Source organism: Gallus gallus, chromosome Z (assembly GCF_016699485.2).
Source record: "Gallus gallus isolate bGalGal1 chromosome Z, bGalGal1.mat.broiler.GRCg7b, whole genome shotgun sequence".
Classification (NCBI taxonomy): Eukaryota; Metazoa; Chordata; class Aves; order Galliformes; family Phasianidae; genus Gallus; species Gallus gallus.
This window is the reverse complement of record NC_052572.1, coordinates 74,329,885-74,352,797: the sequence shown is the minus strand read 5'-3', so window position 1 is coordinate 74,352,797 and position 22,913 is coordinate 74,329,885. Positions and strand designations below refer to the sequence as shown.

At 53.1% G+C, this 22,913-nt stretch overlaps 3 protein-coding genes across 3 annotated transcripts; all 3 read right to left on the bottom strand.

Moving 5' to 3' along the window:
• Positions 1-4,303: 4,303 nt before the first annotated feature.
• Positions 4,304-5,688, bottom strand: LOC124417546 (adenylate cyclase type 10-like). Its single transcript, XM_046905865.1, has 4 exons — positions 5,574-5,688; positions 5,242-5,420; positions 4,669-4,867; positions 4,304-4,563 (listed from the first exon to the last, which is right to left on the bottom strand). The coding sequence occupies exons 1-3, from the start codon at positions 5,685-5,687 to the stop codon at positions 4,678-4,680; spliced, it is 483 nt and encodes a 160-aa protein (XP_046761821.1). The 5' UTR covers position 5,688; the 3' UTR covers positions 4,304-4,563; positions 4,669-4,677.
• Positions 5,689-7,720: 2,032 nt separating this feature from the next.
• LOC121108321 (adenylate cyclase type 10-like) lies at positions 7,721-10,250 on the bottom strand. Its single transcript, XM_040655902.2, has 6 exons — positions 10,089-10,250; positions 9,479-9,531; positions 9,102-9,255; positions 8,833-8,920; positions 8,342-8,428; positions 7,721-8,008 (listed from the first exon to the last, which is right to left on the bottom strand). The coding sequence occupies exons 1-6, from the start codon at positions 10,244-10,246 to the stop codon at positions 7,721-7,723; spliced, it is 828 nt and encodes a 275-aa protein (XP_040511836.2). The 5' UTR covers positions 10,247-10,250.
• Positions 10,251-21,786: 11,536 nt separating this feature from the next.
• LOC121108510 (adenylate cyclase type 10-like) lies at positions 21,787-22,906 on the bottom strand. Its single transcript, XM_040656219.2, has 3 exons — positions 22,792-22,906; positions 22,460-22,638; positions 21,787-22,085 (listed from the first exon to the last, which is right to left on the bottom strand). The coding sequence occupies exons 1-3, from the start codon at positions 22,903-22,905 to the stop codon at positions 21,896-21,898; spliced, it is 483 nt and encodes a 160-aa protein (XP_040512153.2). The 5' UTR covers position 22,906; the 3' UTR covers positions 21,787-21,895.
• Between the last annotated feature and the right edge of the window lie 7 nt (positions 22,907-22,913).

The window sequence follows — 22,913 nt, the reverse complement described above, 5'->3', positions numbered from 1 at the left end:
GGTTCAGGTGGGCTGTTAAGGGGCTGATCTGAGCCAGTACCCTGCACTCTGTCAGCTGTCTCCAGCCTCCCTCCTGTAGGTACAGGACTTGACTCGAGGCCAGGACGGCAAGGGGGGGAACACCGCTGCGTAGAGGAAAGTGAGTGAGTTTAATCCTAGGGAAAAGTACAGGGAGCACACAGCTTAAAGGATCCCGTCGGGGGTTTCTCTGTTCTTCCTTATCTACGGAATTTTATCTAGCCATGATTGACCGCTGCACTCCCTAAATCCAACAAGCAGCGTATGTGGACTCCTCCTCCAAAGGAGGCAAAACAAAACAGTAACATAATAAATGAAGGCGTTTTCCTGTTTACGTGCTGTTGTAGTAGGCGCTGGACGGGGATGCGTGCTGTACGGGATAGGCCTCTCCCTAAGCACAGTGAAAGGGTGCTGTTGTGCTCAGACAGACTGTCCTCGCTAACGAAGTAAACCAGATAAGAAGGCGAAGGAATGAGGAGACAATAGGAGCCAAATAAGGAATTGTAGTAAGGGGCTAAGATCCGGTACGGACAAATCAAGACAGGGCACGATAGCTTAAGTAAAGGTATATAAGCTGTGCTTAGTAGTGAGTAGACGCCATTTTGCTGCTCATCATATTGGTGTGCGTCTGCAGTCATTTGGCCCTGATCAGGTAATTGGTCAGTGTGCGCAAGAGGGCTGACACAGGTGGCTAACATCACGGTTGCAGAAGGCAACAAATGGTGCCCCGTGTGAGGCAGCAGACTGTGTTTGATGCCCTTTGCACGAACACAAGAGCTGGGCTGACGACGGCCTGACTAGCCTGTAGCGGCGGGGAGCCCTGCAGAAGACCGAGGTGACGGCGGGGAACTGACTATGGAACATGTTCTTAAGGTATTGCTTCAGTTTTGTAAGGATTACTTTGGCAATTATGCTCCTTCTAAGAAGGATATCCACGCAGTTATTTCCCGGTTAGAGCAGGAGGGGGAGGTTAAAGCCCCCCACGAGATTCTTGATCACCGGAGGTGGGATGACCTCACCTCTGAGTTCGCGCAACATATTTTGAGTGCTCAGGAGGGCGGGTCGGAGTTAAAAACTTGGGGTCTGATACTGGGGGCGTTGAACGCGGCCAGAGTGGAGGGAAAGGTATTGGCAGAGGCTCGATACCTTTTGGGTCTCGGCGGTGGAGGCGAGACACCGGACTCAGTGGGGTCCGATGGGGACTCGGGAGCAGTTTCTTGCAGGGGCCGAGAGGAGACGGAGCCGCCAGTGACCGTTAGTGAGATAGCGCCGGGGGAGCCGACCGCGCCCAGTTCAAAAGGAGACAACAAGAGATCGGATGTTTGTTGTCTCGTTCCCCGCCCCCGTATCCGGACCGCTCAGGCGGAACGTTGTATCCTTTATCAGAAGTACGTCAGTGTTACCTGAGTCAAAGAGGCGGAGGAAGCTGTGATCTACATGAGCAGGATCAACTTACTGCCCACAAGGGGAGGGACCAGACAAAAGGTCCGTCCAATGCGGACAGGGGGCATAGCCTACCGTCTCTGGTCACTCCCAGGGGCGGTAGTGCGAGTGATAGTGTAGCGGAGAAAGAATGGACTGGCTTTGAGTGGCGGGGGAGGGATCAAATGACGGACTGGAATCGGATTAGATCGGAGGCTTTGGGGGAGGGTATAGTTCCAGAGGCATTCCCGGTGATTGTGAGTGATCATGGTCCCGAATGGGTGCCGCCTGACCCCGGGGGTGTTGCGCGCCTGGTGGAATTTATGGATAAAAGAGGCCTGAAATCGCCTCTGATGTTAAATGCACTACAGGCTTTGGCTGCACTGGGGCCTCTCCTCCCCAACGACATCACAAACTTAGTGCGTATGGTGCTCAGGCCGGTCCAATAGACGTTATGGGAGATGGACTGGATGGCCGAATTGAGGGGGCTTGCCGGGGCGGCGGGGGTCGGCCCAGGCCGCTCCCTGTGTGGAACCGGCGTCCCGCGGCTTTCAGGGAAGGCCGTGGGAGTGGCTTCGCCCCAGGGCCAGTTAACGAAACTAAGACCGGGGAGCTAATAGCAGCCACAGATGCAATGGTGGAAGCGTTTAATAAACTCGTGCATAAAGCTGAACCACCTGCTCCGTGCACAGATATTACCCAGGGCCCGAATGAATCCTTTCAAAGCTTTGCAGACAGGCTTTTAGCTGCTGCAGAGGGGTCTGATCTCCCGAAACCAGCCCAAGGGCCAGTGATCATTGACTGCCTGCGTCAGAAATCACATGACAGTGTTAAGGCATTGCTACGAGCTGGCCCGAGTACGCTTAATACCCTGGGAGAAATTATTCAGTATGTCTTAGATAAGCTCAAGGTGGCTCATTTAACTAATGAAGGGCTAGCCGCAGCTATAGTTGCAGCTGTTGGCCCGCGACAGCAAAGATCGCTGCAGCAGCAAGGGCTGTGTTTCCGATGCGGCCAGTATGGCCACGTTAGAGCACAATGCCCCTCTGGGGGAGGTCAGTCAGGGCCTCCTGGTCGCAGGAAGGGCTTGCTAAAGGGTATCCGTTGTCGGGTATGCGGCAGTTAAACATCATGAATCTGGGGAAATTCTGTGGGTACCATCATGAAAACTAACACCAGATATAAGTAACATATCTGCCAAAACTGAGTCTAGGTAGAAGTTTTTCTACAGAAATTCTTCATTGGCAAACTGAAGCTAACTCCAGAACAACTGAGGGACGGACGACGGGATCGAGAACTACTCATCAAGAGGAGTACCACACCTGCAACACTGACACTTCCGATGTTGCTGATGTTTATGGTGTCCCTGGCGATCACAGTGTGTCATAAACAACTATAATGGATGCAAGAACATACACAGAAGATTAAAGAAGAGAGTGACCATTTCGGAAATTGCACAGACTGTTTGGGGGAGTGGGTTCATGATTAAAGCAATTGCGTAAGGTTCTCGCAATAGGGCTCGCAATCTTTATATGTATTCTAATCTGCCTTCCATGCTTTGTAGGATGCTTGCAGAACTCCTTGCAACGAGTGATGGAAAAGACTTTTGACCATCGGATTGAGTATCATAGACTGCGTGAAAGGTTGTAGAAGGGTTTAGGTTGTTGCGTTCGTGCTGTAACAGGGCAAGGCTTGACCGGGCACGGGGAGTCGGGTTATGACGGGAAAGGACTCCCTGTTGCTCTGATGTTTGCTTAAGGATCGCTGTGGAGGGATAGTGGAGATAGTTTGCTGAAATGTATTTAGCATTAGGTGCTTTGCATTGCTTCGCAATGTACGGGTGAGGCATGTGTGTAAGGAATATTTAGCTTAGGGAGGGGGAGATGTTGTAGTAGGCGCTTGATGGGGATACGTGCTGTACGGGATAGGCCTCTCCCTAAGCACAGTGAAAGGGTGCTGTTGTGCTCAGACAGACTGTCCTCGCTAACAAAGTAAACCAGATAAGAAGGCGAAGGAATGAGGAGACAATAGGAGCCAAATAAGGAATTGTAGTAAGGGGCTAAGATCCGGTACGGACAAATCAAGACAGGGCACGATAGCTTAAGTAAAGGTATATAAGCTGTGCTTAGTAGTGAGTAGACGCCATTTTGCTGCTCATCATATTGGTGTGCGTCTGCAGTCATTTGGCCCTGATCAGGTAATTGGTCAGTGTGTGCAAGAGGGCTGACACAGGTGGCTAACATCACAGTTGCAGAAGGCAACAAATGGTGCCCCGTGTGAGGCAGCAGACTGTGTTTGATGCCCTTTGCACGAATACAAGAGCTGGGCTGACGACGGCCTGACTAGCCTGTAGCGGCGGGGAGCCCTGCAGAAGTGCTACATACGGAAATATTGGAAATCTCCACTGCAAAAGCACTATCTAACTCTCGCGCTTACGACTTACGGCTTCCCTGTTCCCAGCATACCTGGTCCGCAGCCGGGGCTCTTTCCCTGCTCCATGGTGGATGTGTTGGCCCAGGGAGTCTTCTCCGAGAATCTCTCGGGGCGCACCAGAAGCGCCTCCTGGGCCGACCAGCCCCACGGCCCAGCAAAGAGCCTCCTGGCTGGCTCGCCAAATTGGCGTGCGGAATCACACTCTATAACCACAGAGTAGTTATAAAGCAGGTATGTTTACTCAGCGCTGCACACACGCCGGATGCAGGGGGGTAATCCCTCCAAGCCTGCATACCACAGGTCAGGAAAGGCACATACTTCAAAAACAAGCTGCTTACATATGCACTAGCTGTCCAAGAAGAGGCTGGGTTATTACGATGAGTCCCCAGAAGACTGACATTTCCCCCTTCCTCCCCCCCCCCCACGTCTCAGTTCTTTTACGCATGCGTGGTATCTCTTGCTGGTTGTCTGGTGGTCTTTCTGATGAAGGCCATGGTCTTCCTCACTGTATTCTTTCACCTGGCTTTGGCCGGTCCTCTCATCGGCTACAACTCCGTCCACCAATCCGTTGCTTCTTTGTTAATTTGTGGTTTACTGTCCTAGCCTGCTGTCTGCATTCCAGACGTAGGGTACCTGAACGGTGTCACTTGGAGAAACAGGAGACCCGCTGTCTGCACTCGTTGTCTAAGCCTGTAGAAAAGCATCGGTTATGGGCAGCCAAAAGCTGGCTTCGCAAGGCCACATCTGCAGCTGCCAATTCAGCACGCCATGAAAGCACATAGCTTTTAACCTGACCTATTTTCCTTAATTCAAGGCTTGTCCAATGTGTGAGTCTGCTGCCTGATAGGAGTGCATCTTGCTGTCCGTGTTGGCCTTCATGAGTGCTGCCAGGCGGGAGAACCTCTGTCCGCCAGATGTGCCCTCCTGGCTGTAGAGGTCCTCGAGCAAGGAGAGGCATCTGCTCCGCTGAACCAGCCAGGCTTGCTTCTTCCTCCTGCCACGCAAGAGAAACCGTTGGGCCCAGAGGCACAGCTGTGGAGCACTGAGTCAGACAGGGCAAGGGAAAGCAGGGCGGTGGGGCTAGCCAGATACATTGCTGGAAGAAGGGATTTATCTAGATGACTCCGTGACAGCATCCCTCAGCACAAGCTGCTTTTTACCCAAAGGTGTGCATTCTTCTCCTGTGCTGTGCAGGGGAGGCAGCGTGAGGCAGCGCCATCCCTGGCTCTACCCACACATCACGCCTGAATGCCTCAGTCCTGCTAAGGCTTGGGAATGGGCTGAAACCCGGGCAGGCCTGGGCCTGGATGCGTGAGAGCAGGTACAAAAGGGCTCTTCCTCTCCCGCGTTGTCCCTTCTGTTGCTTACCGAGCCTCCTGGGGAAGGAAGGACGCTCTGCCTGTGGCCTGAGGAGCACGCTTCAACCCTTCCCACAGAGACTTGACAAAGGCCCCGGCACGAGTCCGGGGGAACCGCTTTTCCAGCAGTCTCAGCGCCTGCCTGCTCATTTCCTTGGCCAGCTTCACACATCCCACGTTACTGCAGACCTGTACAGGAAGAGGAAGGCATGCAGATGTGGAGGACTTGCCCAAGACCTGCAGAGACTGCAGAAATGGACCAGGGGCTGGCTGTGGCAGGAACATTCCCTGCCAGCAGGGGAAGCGTATGGCTGCATCCCTTCGGACACCCTCCGCTTTTACCTGCCTCTTTACCTCTCCTTTGAGGCTGAAGAAGATGGCCTCCTCAAAGCGGTCGATGGCATTTCCTTCCTTTTTGATGGAGCTCCTCAGAGCCTCTGCTTCGCTCAGCTTCATGAGGGCCTTGCAACAAGCACACAGACAGCAGGTGAGCATTGGTGCAGAGCCTGCGGCCAGCCCTCAGGCCTCCTCCCTGCTAATGCAGCTCGTGCTGGCTAGCAGGGTAACTCACCATGTAGCTGTTGGAGACGTGCAGGTAGGCAGCCGCACACTCCAGCACATAATAGAGGGCTTGGGAAGTGCTGCCCATTGCCCTGTAGTGGCGAGCCAGGGGCACAAGCACTGCTTCGGCGATGGCTTCGCACTGGCAGGAGCACTCGCCACCGTCCTCGGCCCGCAGAGTTGTCTGCTCGCCCTCTGCCAGAATCTCGCCTTCTGCAGGGTGGGTCCTGGCCCTCCTCAGGTGTTCTCCAGCAACTACCAAGGCCTCCCAGCTGCAGCAGTCATCCTCATCAGCAGAGCCCTGGCAGCTCCCCTGCTTCTGGGGGCTGGAGACGCCGAAGCGGTGGAAGGCCACAAAGTCCCCTCCGTGGCACCTCTGGCATTTGTGCGCATGCTTCTCCAGGAAGGCGGCACACTGGCGGTGAATGTTCACCCTCTCCCTCGTGGGCCACAGCTCGTACGTCGCCTCCCACAGCAGTGGGGCGCAGAAGGCCAGGACGTCAGACTGTTGTTTTCTGGACCCCGTGTTCACGGAGGGCCTCTCCACCGCTGCAAGGCAATGAGTCCTGGCCTCAGCCAAAGCGGGGGCCAGACCTCAAGGCTGCCCCAACTGGGGCAAAGGCCACACTTGGGTGAGTGCTGCTGCCGTCTGAGCCCAGCCCGGGCTCCGACCAGCGCCTGCTAGCACAGTGGCAGAGGCACTTCCAACAGCCACTGAGAATCTCCCTCTGCACAAAGGTGCGTGAGCAGGGCCCTGTGGAGCCCCAGCGCTCCTGGGCTCACGCTGCAGCCACCACTTACCGCTTCCTGCCTGCCCGGAGGTGGCCGGCCCCTCTGGAGCACCTTGCACGTCTTCTGGCTCCTCTGTCTTCTTCAGCCGCTTCAGGATGTTGTCCTTCACCAGCATGTCCAGCAGTGGATTAATCCACTGATTTACAGAGATGGGAAGGATGTGAACCAGCTGCTGGGTTGTAAACACCGGCCCTATGATGGCTGCAAACTTCAGAACCATCTGCTTCTGTAGATCCATCCGGTCCAGCTCAGCCAGCGCAATCTCTGCCAAGAAGAAGCAACACATCTCTGTCTTGCCTGTCCCTGAGCCTGAGGTTGGAGAAGCCGGAGAGTTTCACCTGAGCAAACGGGGAGGACTTTGGCCTCCCTTCCTCAGGACGGCACCTGCTGGGCAACCAGAGCCCAGGGTTGGTATCTTCAAGATGGCTTTGCTTCCCCCCCCCAGTCACAGGTCACAGGAGCCAGGGAAAACAGAGACACTCAGACAGACAAATGCTCCCAACCGGTGATGGGGAGGGCACGGTCCAGCAGGTATGCACGTCCCACCTACTAGGGGGACCTACTAGGTCTGCACTGGGTTCATAGCCAGCAGTGCACACAGAGAACACAAAGCATTCTCACCAGCCCAGAGCTGGACTCAGAGCTCCCCCACCCATGGTGTGCAGCTCACCGGTCAGCTCAGAGCTGGTCCACTGCCAACAGGGGAAAACCACAGCCTGCTTGGACTGGAGTCACCTTCCTGGCTGAGCCCTGAGGCTGAGGGGGTGACTCTGCAGCACGCAGGTGCTCAGCCTCTCTCTCACCTGCACCCCGGGAAACGAAGCTGGGGCACAGCCACAAACTGGACGAGCGCTGCTCAGCTCCTCACCTTTCAAGGCAAACGGCAGCATGGAGGTCTCCAGGCTCACGTCTGGTCTGATGGCACACATCCTTTCGCCGTCACTCCCGGTACCCGGGCTTGAGGCAGCTGTGACAGCGGGTGATGCCTTGGCTGCAGAAGACAGGGAGAGCTCACACCTGCTATGGCCAGGCTTAAGGAGAGACCCATCAGCCCCGTGGCTGCCTTTTTTGCAGGGCGATTCCCAGCCGTGGTCAGCATAAATGCAACCCCTTCAGAAGAGCTCCCCGACTTGGCTTTACCTTGCCAGCTCCCTGGGGATGCTGCGCACTCCAAGCTCCTGGCAGGCTTTCCGCACCATGTCTGAAGCTTTCAGCCCTTCCAGACGAAGACAGGTGATTCTCTCCGATGTTGTGCTGTCTGTGGCAGCTTTGAAAATGTCCTCTGCTCTGTCATGGCCCAGAGCTAAGCTCATGACCATAAGGACCGTGATGCTTTGGAGCAGGGGCCACATGATAGACCAGGACTCAGAGTCCACGAAGTGGGCGTTGTTGACGAAAAATATGCCAAATTCCCCTCCAAGCACCTGAAAAAAAAAAAATAAACAGGTGGTTCTGAGTGGAATCTGGTGGATTCTCCTCTTCTGGGGAGGACTTTCTCTCCTCAAGACAAGGGGATAGCCAGAAGCCTCTCCTCAGCCACCTCCCTCTCCAGGAGTTTAGCAGCTTTGCTTCTGAGAGACTGTACGGCCTCCTCTAACATCAGTTCCCCGGCAGAAGGAGAGAAGCTGGGCAAAGTTCTTGAAGGGCCATGACCCGGGCGCCTCATCCTGCCACCCCCTCAGGCAGCTCCAGCGCGGAGCCCGCAGCCAGCACGGTTGTTTGGCTCCTGTGAGGCGGGAGGAGGGAGACGTGCTCACCTTCTGTAGCACTTGCGTACAAGTCAGGTGGAACGCACTGTTCCATTCAGTGTGACGCATCCTGCACACCTCGTCTGTGATGGGAAACTGTCCAGGAAAGACAGAGAGGAACATAGCTGAGGGTCTAGGCACACCTATCCCGCAAAGCAAGACTGCAGAGCAGAATGCCTCTGCTCTTGCGTGCGGCCAGCACCAGCCCCTCTTCAATGCCACTTCCAGGTTGCTGAACGAGACCCAGGGCACATGCGTGGCACAGGAGCACCCCACGCACAGGGAGACTCCTGGGCACAGGAATCAGACAGGTGGGGTACGAGCCCCGCGAGTCCCAGCCCTGAGCTGAGCTGCTCCCAGCAGAGCATCCAAGCAGGACAGCCTTTCGCTCTCACCTACACTAAGAAAACATCGTTGAGCAAGCAATAGCTGCTCTCTTCTAGTGTGCCTTGGAGCACGGTCTGCAGGGCGCGCTGCCTGTCACTGCAAGTCTCACCGGCCTGGAGACCCAGTGCCCTGGCCACCAGCAGATGGATGGCAGAGAAGGGCTGCTTCAAGTTCTCCTCTGTCCGTTCCACAGCAATGACCCTGCGGTGCAAAAGCAGAAGGCGCTGAGATCCAGAATTGCCTCCCGGTAGGGAGGCTGCATGCTTTTTTAGGAGGCTGCAGTGCAAGGGCTGGGCACAGCAGCACCCGAACTGCGCTGTTCAGCAAAGGCCAGGGGATGGGTGGCGGAGGGGTGCCAAAGCGACAGCTCCACAGTGCTTACCTGTGCCCAGCAGCCCGGCCTAAAATGGCCAGCTCGGCAAGTAAGTGGCTCTTTCCAGAGCCTGGCATGCCCACAAATGCCAGGACGTGTGGTTCTTCCAAATGCTCATAGGCCTCCAAGCAGCATTCAAAGCGGTCAATCTCTGCCTCCCGACCTGTGCAGACCCACAAGGAAATGAGCTGCTGCAGCGTGCTGAAAAGTGGGGAGCCCCTCCACTTCTCTCCCCCATCCCGCAGCAGAGAGGGAGGGAGGGAGGGAAGGAGGGAGCGAGAAAGCGGCTGCATGGCGCTCAGCTGTGTGCCAGGGGCAGCCCACAGCGGAGCCCCCAGCACTGGGCAAAGGGAAGCAAGTGGGCTTCGGATGAGTTCTCCACCTACCCAGCAAGGGACCATAGGGTGACCTCTCCTCGGCAACGCCCACGTCACGTTGTCTAGAAGGGGGAGAAGAGCAAACAGGAGTCGCCTAGTGGGTCAGAAGCCGGAGCACGCAGAGCCTGTTGTGGAGGAGTGGAGACCCCCCTCTCAAGCAGCATCTTACTCCGAGCATGTTCCCCTGGCCAAAGCTCAAGGTGACACACCAGCACAGCCTCGAGCATAAGGAAGCCCAGCAGCCACAGCACGACAGCCGAAGCTAACAAAAGTCCCTTGCCGGAGGCAACAACCAAAGAAATCCAAGATGAGGAAAGAAGCCAGGCTGTACTGAAGAAGCCGCTCGGACAAAGAACGCAAGGCTACCCTGTGTGTCCAAAGACAGGCCAGCCTTCCCCATCCCGGTGCCATCATTTCCACACTCTTAGCAGCAAGAGGCACAAGGGCACAGAGGCAGAAAGCAGACCCACACCAGGGCTTCCAATTTTCTCAGCCACAGGCAAGGGAGGTCTGTGGGAGAGCAGCCTGGTCTCGCTGCAGAACTCGAGCCCTCTGCACGGCCAAGGTCGTACCCCTGAGGCCCCTCTCCCCTCACGTGCACAGCTCAGAGAACACTTACTGCTTCTCGGTGGTCCCCACGTATTGATAGACAGTGGTGGGACTGATAACGCCTTTCAAGTTTCTCTTTGGTAACGCTCTGAAGCAGTAGCTGGGCAGGCGAGAGGCCGCGCAGGTCTCTGCATCACAGGACACCACCCCCGGGTAGGCCACCATCATGGGAAAATGGTGGTGGGAAAATATGGGAAAATATCGCCCTCTGCTGGAGTTTGGAAGGATAATTGTGAATTTCATCAGCACGCGCGCACGCAGAAGTTACAACAAACGTGCAGCTCGTACAGCATCCTCCGGAGATTAGGCACACACACCAAACTACGGCAGGCTCTTACTTGCCTCTGTGCTTTTCTCAATCTCGGTCGTATTTGGTTTAGTATCTTAGCCTATTGCGATCGTTAGCCTTATTTCAATGACAGCTCTTTGGCAAGGTTGCAACGATTGGTCTGAAATGTTCCCTTGGCAAAGATGGGTTAACTGCTACTAAAATGCAGCCTGGGAAATCTGAATTTGCACACATCAACAAGAGAGAAAACCTGAACTGGCAGCCTTTTCCAATACTTTCACAGCACCAGCAGCTAAATTGTGAGAATTGCCATCAAAGTCATTTCCTTGGTGCTGAATCAATGGTTTGGATCCGAATTAGTTTGAATCATCTTCAGATACATCACTGACTTCTTCAAGTATATCACGACGGACTTTCAAGGCCAGGCTCTGAGCAAGCAGACTGAGCTGTGATCCCAGTTGATTGCAGGGGAGGTGGACTAGATGATCTGTAAAAGTTCCTTCCAGCTCTGAGGATTCTATAATTCTCTGGTTAGTCTATGTACGTATGGACAGATACAAAACACATATGCTCCTACGTACAGAAATAAACAGAAATATGTGGATCTGGTAAAATATCTCGACAGCTACTCCTGCGGAACAGAGGCATAGGATTTGGTAGTACCTGGGGAGTGTCCCAGTTCAGGGGAGATGCTGTTCATAGATGTTCATAGATCCATGAGAGCTCAGAAGGTCTCATTTAGAATCACGGTCTACCTTGTGACTAAGGCGAGTTTCTCTTGTCCATAGAGTGCCTCTCGTCCATAGAGTGGCAGTGCAGTTTCCTCTTGCCTTAGAGACAAAACAAACAAACAAACAAGCAACACAGAAGGAAAAGATTGTGTTGGGGGACGGCAAACAGGCCACCCCTTTTATGACGGTGGATAAATTCACCAGATACTGGCTTTGGGTATCTGGTGGTGGTGCTGCGGCAGGGTGGTGTGTCTGTGTAGTGGGGACATTTGGTAAGAACGGTTTCACAGTTTTTTCTGTTGAGAGGCTAGTCTTGGCTCCGAATAGAGTACAGGTTACGGGCTGACCTAAGCTCTGCAGAAAAGGACCTAGATTTCCTGGTAGGTAACAGATTTTCCGTGAGCCAGCAGCGTGCCCTTGTGGCCAAGAAGGCCAATGGTATCCTGGGGTGCATTAGGAAGACTCCGGCCAGCAGGTCAAGGGAGGTGGTCCTCCTCCTCTACTCTGCCCTGGTGAGGCCACATTGGGAGTAGTAAGTCCAGTTCTGGGTTCCCCAGTTAAAAAAACACAGGGAACTTCTAGAGAGAGTCCAGCGAATGGCCACAGAGATGAGTAGGGGCCTGGAGCTTCTCGCATATGAGGAAAGGCTGTGTCCCCAGACATCAAGCCTTGCAGTCACCTGGCAGGCTAATGATGAAGCTAACACATTGGCTTAAGTTAGATGACTGGAAAACACATCAGCAGAAGTCATCGCCCACTGCCTGCATTGGAAACTATGACATGAGGAGCAGAAAACCATGTGGGCAGTGGCTAAAGTATGGGACTGCCCATACAGTTTCTGGATATTCACAGAATCACAGAACCACAGAACAGCCCGGGTTGGAAGTGACCTCAAGGATTACGAATCTCCAACTCCCCCACCACAGGCAGGGCCACCAGCCTCCACACTGAATCCTGGACCAGGCTGCCCAGGGCCCCATCCAACCTGGCCTTGAACAGCTCCAGGCATGGACAGGGCAACCACAGCCCTTCTGGGCAGCCTGTTCCAGCTCCTTACCACTCTCATAGTGAAGAACTTCCCTCTGGCATCCAACCTAAATCTTCCCTCCTTCAAGTTAAAACCATTTCCCCTTGTCCTGCTATTATCTACCCTTTCCAAGAGTTGACTCCCCTCCTGTTTATAGGCTCCTTTTAGGACTGCACACTGCTGGTTCATGTCCAGCTGCTCGTCCACCAGGACCCCCAATTCCTTCTCCACAGGGCTGCTCTCAAGGGGTTCTTCACCCAGTCTGCATAAACACCTGGGATTGCCCCGGCCCAAACGTAACACCTTCCATTTGGCCTTAATGAACCTCATTAGGTTGTCATGAGCCCACTTCTCCAGGCTGTCTAGGTCCCTCTGGATGGCTTCCCTTCCTTCCAACGTATCGACTGCACCACTCAGCTTGGTGTCATCTGCAAGCTTGCTGAGGGTGCACTCCATGCCACTGTCTGTGTCACTGATGAAGATGTTGAAGAGCACCGATCCCGAGACCGACCCCTGAGGGACATCGCTTGTGACCGGCCTCCACCCTGACACAGATCTGTTGATCACAACCCTTTGGCTGCGACCAGCCAACCAATTCTTAATCCATCAAACCTTCCAGCCTTCAAATCCATGCCTCTCCAATTCAGAGAGAAGGATGTGGTGAAAGACAACACCAAAGGCTTTGCAGAAGTCCAGGTAGATGACATCCATTGCCCTTCCCCCGTCCACCGAAGCCATCACTCCATCATAGGAAGCCACCAGATTGGTCAGGCACGAACTGCCCTTGGTGAAGCCATGCTGGCTGTCTCGAATCACCTCTTCCTCTCATATGTGCCTTAACATGTATGTGCCTCCTTCTAGGAGGATGTGCTGCATGCTCTTCCAAGGCACAGAGGTGAGGCTCACCGGCCTGTAGTTGCCCGGGTCTTCCTTTCTGCCTTTCTTAACAATGCAGCTCGGCAACCACATCAGCCATCTCTTCCAGAACCCTGGGATGGATGTCATCCGGTCCCGTGGACGTATATATGTTCAATTTCATGAGGAGGTCTCGGACAGTGAGATGGAACCTGCGCCTCTCACCCACGCCTAGATCTTCAGGGTCCTGGCAGACATGGGGAGGAGCCGGACCACCCGTGAAGACCGAGGCAAAGCACTTCTTGAGCACCTCAGCTTTACCCATGTCTGAGGAAACCAGCTGTCCGTTCTTATTTATCAGAGGGGGAACACTCTTCTTGGCCTGTCTCCTCCTGCTTATGTACCTGTAGAACCCCTTGGTGATATTTTTCACGTCCCTCGCCAAGTTCAGCTCTACCTGTGCCTTGGCTTTCCCAGTCTTATTTCTTCACGTGTGGACAACGTCCCTCTATTCTTCCCAGGCCACACAACCCTGCTTCCACTTTCTGTCCGTTTCCCTCTTTTCCCTCAGTTTAAGCTGCAGGTCCTTGCTCAGCCCTGCCGGTCAGCTGCCTCCCCTGCCCAGTTTCTTCTGCTGGGGGATTGATCTATCCACTTCCTAAGATAGAGGGCAATTCCACTGACAAAAGGCAGACCCCAAGTAGAAGCCTGGCTACTGTTTGTCAGTCTTGCTTCTCTGTATTGCGAGCTCAAATGTGACCTAATTGGCAAAACCCCAGAGATGCGTTTGAGTGAATTTCAGAAGATGCTTTTCTATTTTGAAAGGCAAATCTACTCATAGCTTGGCTTTTCCTGAGTGACAAAGCCCGTGCTTAGAAAGACATATTTCCCCTAGAATGGACATGAAAACTAGATGTTTTTACATTTTCCGGATCTCAAGAAAGGCCGAAAAAGAACAAACATAAGAAAGTAAAGAGTTTATTCAGATACAGTAGGTAAAAGAGGGTTGTCCAGTGTGGGAGTCTGCACACGCGTCGTATCTCTCGGTGGTTGTTTGGTGGTCTTTCTCATGAAGGCTGTCGTCTTCCTCACTGTGTGCTCTTTGAGCTGGGTCAGGTTGGAGGACCCTTGGCTGGCTTTGGCCGGTCGTCTCATCGGCTACGACTCCTTCCACCTATCTGCTCCTTCTTTGTTAATTTGTGGTTTACTGTCCTCGCCCGCTGTCTGCATTCCAGACATAGGGTACCTGAACAATGTCACTTGGGGAAACAGGACACCCGCTGTCTGCACTCATTATCTAAGCCTGTAGAAAAGCATCGGTTATGGGCAGCCAAAAGCTGGCTTCGCAAGGCCACATCTGCAGCTGCCGATTCAGCACCCCATGAAAGCACATAAATAGCTTTTAACCTGACTTATTTTCCTTAATTCAAGGCTTGTCCAATATCTCTGTTCCTCTGTCAGTTTTCCCATATCGCTTGCCTCTCTTCGGTCCTGACATCCCTGTTACACCTCGCTCCTAGTGATTTGCCTTCCTCAGCCTGTGTCTTTCCCAAACCTTCTTCATTTTCCAAACTCTCATCATTACAGAACCGACTAGCATTACGTTTCGGTTTCAGCTCCTCCCTTCCGGAGGCTTGCAGTGCTAACACTGGATTTTGGGTTTCCTTAGCTCCCTGCAGATGAGGGCTATCCTCACTTCCATTGCCCACCCCCCTTTTGCGAGCAGCACTGTTTACAGTGGCAGTGTCCGGCCCTGGCTCTCTCACTCCGAGCGTTCTGCAGGGGTTGCTCTTGGGCCAGCGCACATAAACTCACCTTTCCTTTCACCCTTTTGCCTTTTTACACTATTTCGCTATTCGGACCCTCAATTACACTACCACATACCCTCAGTTACGCTTCCATATACCATTAACAATTACACTTCCTTAATCCATCCAAACAGTTGGTCCCACTCCCTTCCAAGCCCACGAATCAGACAAGACAGTTCTCCAGTTTCCACAGACACCCCGTGCTTACTCTCGTGATTAGAACACTCAGTGGTTAAAACTGGTCCTCTTACTTCATCTATGTTTCCGGGCTCTCACTCGAGGCTCCTCTTGGAAATACCCCAAGAATTCATCAGCACGGCATCTCTGATAAAGCAGATTTTATTTGCAATTGCAATGGCACGCAGAAAACAGGATGACATCTTTTCAGCCCCATTAGCCGACGCTTCTCTCTTCCTCCCCTGGTTCCTCATTGGCTGAGTACTTCAGGTTCACAGTCTTCCCGACGCTCAACTAAACGTACAGATCCTGGCTAAACGTAAAGTGTTGCTAGCTAAGCGTATACTGCTAATTAATTGACTTCCAACCCTTGCTTACTCAACACTAGGCCACCACTCCCGGACACCTGCTCGTCCTAGGACAGAGAGAAGGCTGGAAGGAGGATGGAGGGAAGTATCTCTTGCATCCCTCTTGAGCCAAGAGTGAGACAGTTCGACCTCATGCGGAGGCCCTGGCTTCTCTGCTGCTTGCTAAGTCTGTTGTTCTTTTGCTAAGAGCCTCCTGGCAAAACAGAATAGCCTTTCAATACGCTTTGTAGTCTATCATACAAAAGCTGCAGCCTTTGTACTTGTTAATTACTTGTTCCTTACTTCACCTACCTACTAAGCATGCCACAACATGGAAAGTTTACCTAACGGCACTATTAGAGACCCCCCTTTGTCGGAATGAAGAGAAACCCAGAAAGAACTGTTAGTACCCACAAAGGACAACAGATGGCAGCACAGACCACAAAAGACTCCTCTTGTTCGTTCCAACTGCAGAAACAGCATTCCATTCCCACATTCCCCCCGGCTGATAGGTGGCGTTTCTCCACTGAGCCAAAATACGACCCCGAATGGTCTTTTCCAGAATTTCTTTGGACCCCCTTCATCCCATAGCAGCTGCTTATCCCAGCCGCTCTTCGGTACCGGGTGAAAATGCCCTGGGTGTGGCTGGGTGATGGAGTCCACCTGCTTCCCCAGGGCACGGGAACACCGAGTTCCCCGGGCAAGAGTCGTGACCAGCGTCCCCCAGCAAGACAAGGCTGCCTCAAGCAGGGACTGGAATTCCACAGGTAACGTTTTTACAACACAAACATCGACCAGTTACAAAGACAGACAGTGACAATGACTAATACAGCAATCTGTACAAGGGGCGGGATCCCGCAGGAAGCTTTTTTGCTGCTTGCATCCCATTTCGGGGTCCTCTCAATCAAAGGCAAAAAGATCTCAACTCCCTGAGTCCCAAGAGCAGGTCCAGAAAGCAATTTTCTAGGTCGATCACACTAAACCCTTCATGTTCCTGTGGGATCAGGCTCATTAAAGCATAGGGGTTCGGAACCAGGGGGCGTCGCTTGGGAATTGTTTCATTCATTTTTCTTAGATCTTGTACCAGCCCATAGGTACCACCTGCCTTCTGTGCTGGCAAAATTGGAGTGTAATAGGGTGACAGACAGAGTTCCAGAAGACCATTCTTAACCAAGGTTTGTATCACAGGCTTTAGACCCGTTATCCTTTCTAAAGGTATGGGATCTTGTCGCTGCTTCACAGCTTCACTCCCTCCTCGGACAGTTATTTTTTTCAGGGAGTGATTGTGAGTCCACCCCGGCTTCCTTGCCCTGCCCACACCTTTGCATTTATCTATTTTTTTCATCGTCGGCTCTTAGCAGATTCACTGACACCTTTCTACCTGTTTCACAAGTTCTCAACTGCAGTCCTCCTTTAACTATTCAGTCTCTCCCCAGTGAATTGGTCCCTGCTTCTGGCACACAAGACAACTGCCCTGTGACTATTTTATCTCCCCATTTTAATTCAGCAGTAATTCAAAAAGTGAAACTATCATTCCTGATCCCTCTACCTCCGTTATTCCTAAGGTGTTCCCAGTTAAATTAAATCCCAGTATTTCATAAGCTGAATTGATGACCAAGAGCAAGAAGTGATCAAACTGTTCTGCTAATCCAAGAGGATCTTTCATTAAAGGTTTCGTTTCCCTTTTGAAATTTCTCACCTCTCCACTCGCAAGTGGGGAGTTTACATCTCCTCTGTCCCCTGATAACATTGGAACTTCCCTAAGAGGATACACGGAAGTGCCAGTGGGGATAATGGTGTTAGATTTAGGAAAGGGAGAATTTATAACCTCCCTTTTGCATTGTTCCGATTCTCTCTTAAGCTGGCAGAGCTCTATCTTTTCAGTATCAGCACTAGTCACAGAGCTCGGTTCAGGTGGGCTGTTAAGGGGCTGATCTGAGCCAGTACCCTGCACTCTGTCAGCTGTCTCCAGCCTCCCTCCTGTAGGTACAGGACTTGACTCGAGGCCAGGACGGCAAGGGGGGGAACACCGCTGCGTAGAGGAAAGTGAGTGAGTTTAATCCTAGGGAAAAGTACAGGGAGCACACAGCTTAAAGGATCCCGTCGGGGGTTTCTCTGTTCTTCCTTATCTACGGAATTTTATCTAGCCATGATTGACCGCTGCACTCCCTAAATCCAACAAGCAGCGTATGTGGACTCCTCCTCCAAAGGAGGCAAAACAAAACAGTAACATAATAAATGAAGGCGTTTTCCTGTTTACGTGCTGTTGTAGTAGGCGCTGGACGGGGATGCGTGCTGTACGGGATAGGCCTCTCCCTAAGCACAGTGAAAGGGTGCTGTTGTGCTCAGACAGACTGTCCTCGCTAACGAAGTAAACCAGATAAGAAGGCGAAGGAATGAGGAGACAATAGGAGCCAAATAAGGAATTGTAGTAAGGGGCTAAGATCCGGTACGGACAAATCAAGACAGGGCACGATAGCTTAAGTAAAGGTATATAAGCTGTGCTTAGTAGTGAGTAGACGCCATTTTGCTGCTCATCATATTGGTGTGCGTCTGCAGTCATTTGGCCCTGATCAGGTAATTGGTCAGTGTGCGCAAGAGGGCTGACACAGGTGGCTAACATCACGGTTGCAGAAGGCAACAAATGGTGCCCCGTGTGAGGCAGCAGACTGTGTTTGATGCCCTTTGCACGAACACAAGAGCTGGGCTGACGACGGCCTGACTAGCCTGTAGCGGCGGGGAGCCCTGCAGAAGACCGAGGTGACGGCGGGGAACTGACTATGGAACATGTTCTTAAGGTATTGCTTCAGTTTTGTAAGGATTACTTTGGCAATTATGCTCCTTCTAAGAAGGATATCCACGCAGTTATTTCCCGGTTAGAGCAGGAGGGGGAGGTTAAAGCCCCCCACGAGATTCTTGATCACCGGAGGTGGGATGACCTCACCTCTGAGTTCGCGCAACATATTTTGAGTGCTCAGGAGGGCGGGTCGGAGTTAAAAACTTGGGGTCTGATACTGGGGGCGTTGAACGCGGCCAGAGTGGAGGGAAAGGTATTGGCAGAGGCTCGATACCTTTTGGGTCTCGGCGGTGGAGGCGAGACACCGGACTCAGTGGGGTCCGATGGGGACTCGGGAGCAGTTTCTTGCAGGGGCCGAGAGGAGACGGAGCCGCCAGTGACCGTTAGTGAGATAGCGCCGGGGGAGCCGACCGCGCCCAGTTCAAAAGGAGACAACAAGAGATCGGATGTTTGTTGTCTCGTTCCCCGCCCCCGTATCCGGACCGCTCAGGCGGAACGTTGTATCCTTTATCAGAAGTACGTCAGTGTTACCTGAGTCAAAGAGGCGGAGGAAGCTGTGATCTACATGAGCAGGATCAACTTACTGCCCACAAGGGGAGGGACCAGACAAAAGGTCCGTCCAATGCGGACAGGGGGCATAGCCTACCGTCTCTGGTCACTCCCAGGGGCGGTAGTGCGAGTGATAGTGTAGCGGAGAAAGAATGGACTGGCTTTGAGTGGCGGGGGAGGGATCAAATGACGGACTGGAATCGGATTAGATCGGAGGCTTTGGGGGAGGGTATAGTTCCAGAGGCATTCCCGGTGATTGTGAGTGATCATGGTCCCGAATGGGTGCCGCCTGACCCCGGGGGTGTTGCGCGCCTGGTGGAATTTATGGATAAAAGAGGCCTGAAATCGCCTCTGATGTTAAATGCACTACAGGCTTTGGCTGCACTGGGGCCTCTCCTCCCCAACGACATCACAAACTTAGTGCGTATGGTGCTCAGGCCGGTCCAATAGACGTTATGGGAGATGGACTGGATGGCCGAATTGAGGGGGCTTGCCGGGGCGGCGGGGGTCGGCCCAGGCCGCTCCCTGTGTGGAACCGGCGTCCCGCGGCTTTCAGGGAAGGCCGTGGGAGTGGCTTCGCCCCAGGGCCAGTTAACGAAACTAAGACCGGGGAGCTAATAGCAGCCACAGATGCAATGGTGGAAGCGTTTAATAAACTCGTGCATAAAGCTGAACCACCTGCTCCGTGCACAGATATTACCCAGGGCCCGAATGAATCCTTTCAAAGCTTTGCAGACAGGCTTTTAGCTGCTGCAGAGGGGTCTGATCTCCCGAAACCAGCCCAAGGGCCAGTGATCATTGACTGCCTGCGTCAGAAATCACATGACAGTGTTAAGGCATTGCTACGAGCTGGCCCGAGTACGCTTAATACCCTGGGAGAAATTATTCAGTATGTCTTAGATAAGCTCAAGGTGGCTCATTTAACTAATGAAGGGCTAGCCGCAGCTATAGTTGCAGCTGTTGGCCCGCGACAGCAAAGATCGCTGCAGCAGCAAGGGCTGTGTTTCCGATGCGGCCAGTATGGCCACGTTAGAGCACAATGCCCCTCTGGGGGAGGTCAGTCAGGGCCTCCTGGTCGCAGGAAGGGCTTGCTAAAGGGTATCCGTTGTCGGGTATGCGGCAGTTAAACATCATGAATCTGGGGAAATTCTGTGGGTACCATCATGAAAACTAACACCAGATATAAGTAACATATCTGCCAAAACTGAGTCTAGGTAGAAGTTTTTCTACAGAAATTCTTCATTGGCAAACTGAAGCTAACTCCAGAACAACTGAGGGACGGACGACGGGATCGAGAACTACTCATCAAGAGGAGTACCACACCTGCAACACTGACACTTCCGATGTTGCTGATGTTTATGGTGTCCCTGGCGATCACAGTGTGTCATAAACAACTATAATGGATGCAAGAACATACACAGAAGATTAAAGAAGAGAGTGACCATTTCGGAAATTGCACAGACTGTTTGGGGGAGTGGGTTCATGATTAAAGCAATTGCGTAAGGTTCTCGCAATAGGGCTCGCAATCTTTATATGTATTCTAATCTGCCTTCCATGCTTTGTAGGATGCTTGCAGAACTCCTTGCAACGAGTGATGGAAAAGACTTTTGACCATCGGATTGAGTATCATAGACTGCGTGAAAGGTTGTAGAAGGGTTTAGGTTGTTGCGTTCGTGCTGTAACAGGGCAAGGCTTGACCGGGCACGGGGAGTCGGGTTATGACGGGAAAGGACTCCCTGTTGCTCTGATGTTTGCTTAAGGATCGCTGTGGAGGGATAGTGGAGATAGTTTGCTGAAATGTATTTAGCATTAGGCGCTTTGCATTGCTTCGCAATGTACGGGTGAGGCATGTGTGTAAGGAATATTTAGCTTAGGGAGGGGGAGATGTTGTAGTAGGCGCTTGATGGGGATACGTGCTGTACGGGATAGGCCTCTCCCTAAGCACAGTGAAAGGGTGCTGTTGTGCTCAGACAGACTGTCCTCGCTAACAAAGTAAACCAGATAAGAAGGCGAAGGAATGAGGAGACAATAGGAGCCAAATAAGGAATTGTAGTAAGGGGCTAAGATCCGGTACGGACAAATCAAGACAGGGCACGATAGCTTAAGTAAAGGTATATAAGCTGTGCTTAGTAGTGAGTAGACGCCATTTTGCTGCTCATCATATTGGTGTGCGTCTGCAGTCATTTGGCCCTGATCAGGTAATTGGTCAGTGTGTGCAAGAGGGCTGACACAGGTGGCTAACATCACAGTTGCAGAAGGCAACAAATGGTGCCCCGTGTGAGGCAGCAGACTGTGTTTGATGCCCTTTGCACGAATACAAGAGCTGGGCTGACGACGGCCTGACTAGCCTGTAGCGGCGGGGAGCCCTGCAGAAGTGCTACATACGGAAATACTGGAAATCTCCACTGCAAAAACACAATCTACTTCTCGCGCTTACGACTTACGGCTTCCCTGTTCCCAACATACCTGGTCCGCAGCCGGGGCTCTTTCCCTGCTCCATGGTGGATGTGTTGGCCCAGGGAGTCTTCTCCGAGAATCTCTCGGGGCGCACCAGAAGCGCCTCCTGGGCCGACCAGCCCCACGGCCCAGCAAAGAGCCTCCTGGCTGGCTCGCCAAATTGGCGTGCGGAATCACACTCTATAACCACAGAGTAGTTATAAAGCAGGTATGTTTACTCAGCGCTGCGCACACGCCGGATGCAGGGGGGTAATCCCTCCAAGCCTGCATACCACAGGTCAGGAAAGGCACATACTTCAAAAACAAGCTGCTTACATATGCACTAGCTGTCCAAGAAGAGGCTGGGTTATTACGATGAGTCCCCAGAAGACTGACATTTCCCCCTTCCTCCCCCCCCCCACGTCTCAGTTCTTTTACGCATGCGTGGTATCTCTTGCTGGTTGTCTGGTGGTCTTTCTGATGAAGGCCATGGTCTTCCTCACTGTATTCTTTCACCTGGCTTTGGCCGGTCCTCTCATCGGCTACAACTCCGTCCACCAATCCGTTGCTTCTTTGTTAATTTGTGGTTTACTGTCCTAGCCTGCTGTCTGCATTCCAGACGTAGGGTACCTGAACGGTGTCACTTGGAGAAACAGGAGACCCGCTGTCTGCACTCGTTGTCCAAGCCTGTAGAAAAGCATCGGTTATGGGCAGCCAAAAGCTGGCTTCGCAAGGCCACATCTGCAGCTGCCAATTCAGCACGCCATGAAAGCACATAGCTTTTAACCTGACCTATTTTCCTTAATTCAAGGCTTGTCCAATGTGTGAGTCTGCTGCCTGATAGGAGTGCATCTTGCTGTCCGTGTTGGCCTTCATGAGTGCTGCCAGGCGGGAGAACCTCTGTCCGCCAGATGTGCCCTCCTGGCTGTAGAGGTCCTCGAGCAAGGAGAGGCATCTGCTCCGCTGAACCAGCCAGGCTTGCTTCTTCCTCCTGCCACGCAAGAGAAACCGTTGGGCCCAGAGGCACAGCTGTGGAGCACTGAGTCAGACAGGGCAAGGGAAAGCAGGGCGGTGGGGCTAGCCAGATACATTGCTGGAAGAAGGGATTTATCTAGATGACTCCGTGACAGCATCCCTCAGCACAAGCTGCTTTTTACCCAAAGGTGTGCATTCTTCTCCTGTGCTGTGCAGGGGAGGCAGCGTGAGGCAGCGCCATCCCTGGCTCTACCCACACATCACGCCTGAATGCCTCAGTCCTGCTAAGGCTTGGGAATGGGCTGAAACCCGGGCAGGCCTGGGCCTGGATGCGTGAGAGCAGGTACAAAAGGGCTCTTCCTCTCCCGCGTTGTCCCTTCTGTTGCTTACCGAGCCTCCTGGGGAAGGAAGGACGCTCTGCCTGTGGCCTGAGGAGCACGCTTCAACCCTTCCCACAGAGACTTGACAAAGGCCCCGGCACGAGTCCGGGGGAACCGCTTTTCCAGCAGTCTCAGCGCCTGCCTGCTCATTTCCTTGGCCAGCTTCACACATCCCACGTTACTGCAGACCTGTACAGGAAGAGGAAGGCATGCAGATGTGGAGGACTTGCCCAAGACCTGCAGAGACTGCAGAAATGGACCAGGGGCTGGCTGTGGCAGGAACATTCCCTGCCAGCAGGGGAAGCGTATGGCTGCATCCCTTCGGACACCCTCCGCTTTTACCTGCCTCTTTACCTCTCCTTTGAGGCTGAAGAAGATGGCCTCCTCAAAGCGGTCGATGGCATTTCCTTCCTTTTTGATGGAGCTCCTCAGAGCCTCTGCTTCGCTCAGCTTCATGAGGGCCT

Excerpts from the sequence above, each read along its gene's own strand:
- LOC124417546 (XM_046905865.1), bottom strand. The coding sequence starts at position 5,687 with ATGAAGCTGAGCGAAGCAGAGGCTCTGAGGAGCTCCATCAAAAAGGAA. Across the intron at positions 5,421-5,573 it reads AAGGAGAGGTAAAGAGGCAG|GTCTGCAGTAACGTGGGATG; the intron begins GTAAAAGCGGAG and ends CTTCCTGTACAG. Across the intron at positions 4,868-5,241 it reads TTCCTTCCCCAGGAGGCTCG|GAGGAAGAAGCAAGCCTGGC; the intron begins GTAAGCAACAGA and ends CTTGCGTGGCAG.
- LOC121108510 (XM_040656219.2), bottom strand. The coding sequence starts at position 22,905 with ATGAAGCTGAGCGAAGCAGAGGCTCTGAGGAGCTCCATCAAAAAGGAA. Across the intron at positions 22,639-22,791 it reads AAGGAGAGGTAAAGAGGCAG|GTCTGCAGTAACGTGGGATG; the intron begins GTAAAAGCGGAG and ends CTTCCTGTACAG. Across the intron at positions 22,086-22,459 it reads TTCCTTCCCCAGGAGGCTCG|GAGGAAGAAGCAAGCCTGGC; the intron begins GTAAGCAACAGA and ends CTTGCGTGGCAG.
- LOC121108321 (XM_040655902.2), bottom strand. The coding sequence starts at position 10,246 with ATGATGGTGGCCTACCCGGGGGTGGTGTCCTGTGATGCAGAGACCTGC. Across the intron at positions 8,921-9,101 it reads GGCCGGGCTGCTGGGCACAG|GGTCATTGCTGTGGAACGGA; the intron begins GTAAGCACTGTG and ends TTTGCACCGCAG. Across the intron at positions 8,009-8,341 it reads GTACGCAAGTGCTACAGAAG|GTGCTTGGAGGGGAATTTGG; the intron begins GTGAGCACGTCT and ends TTTTTTTTTCAG.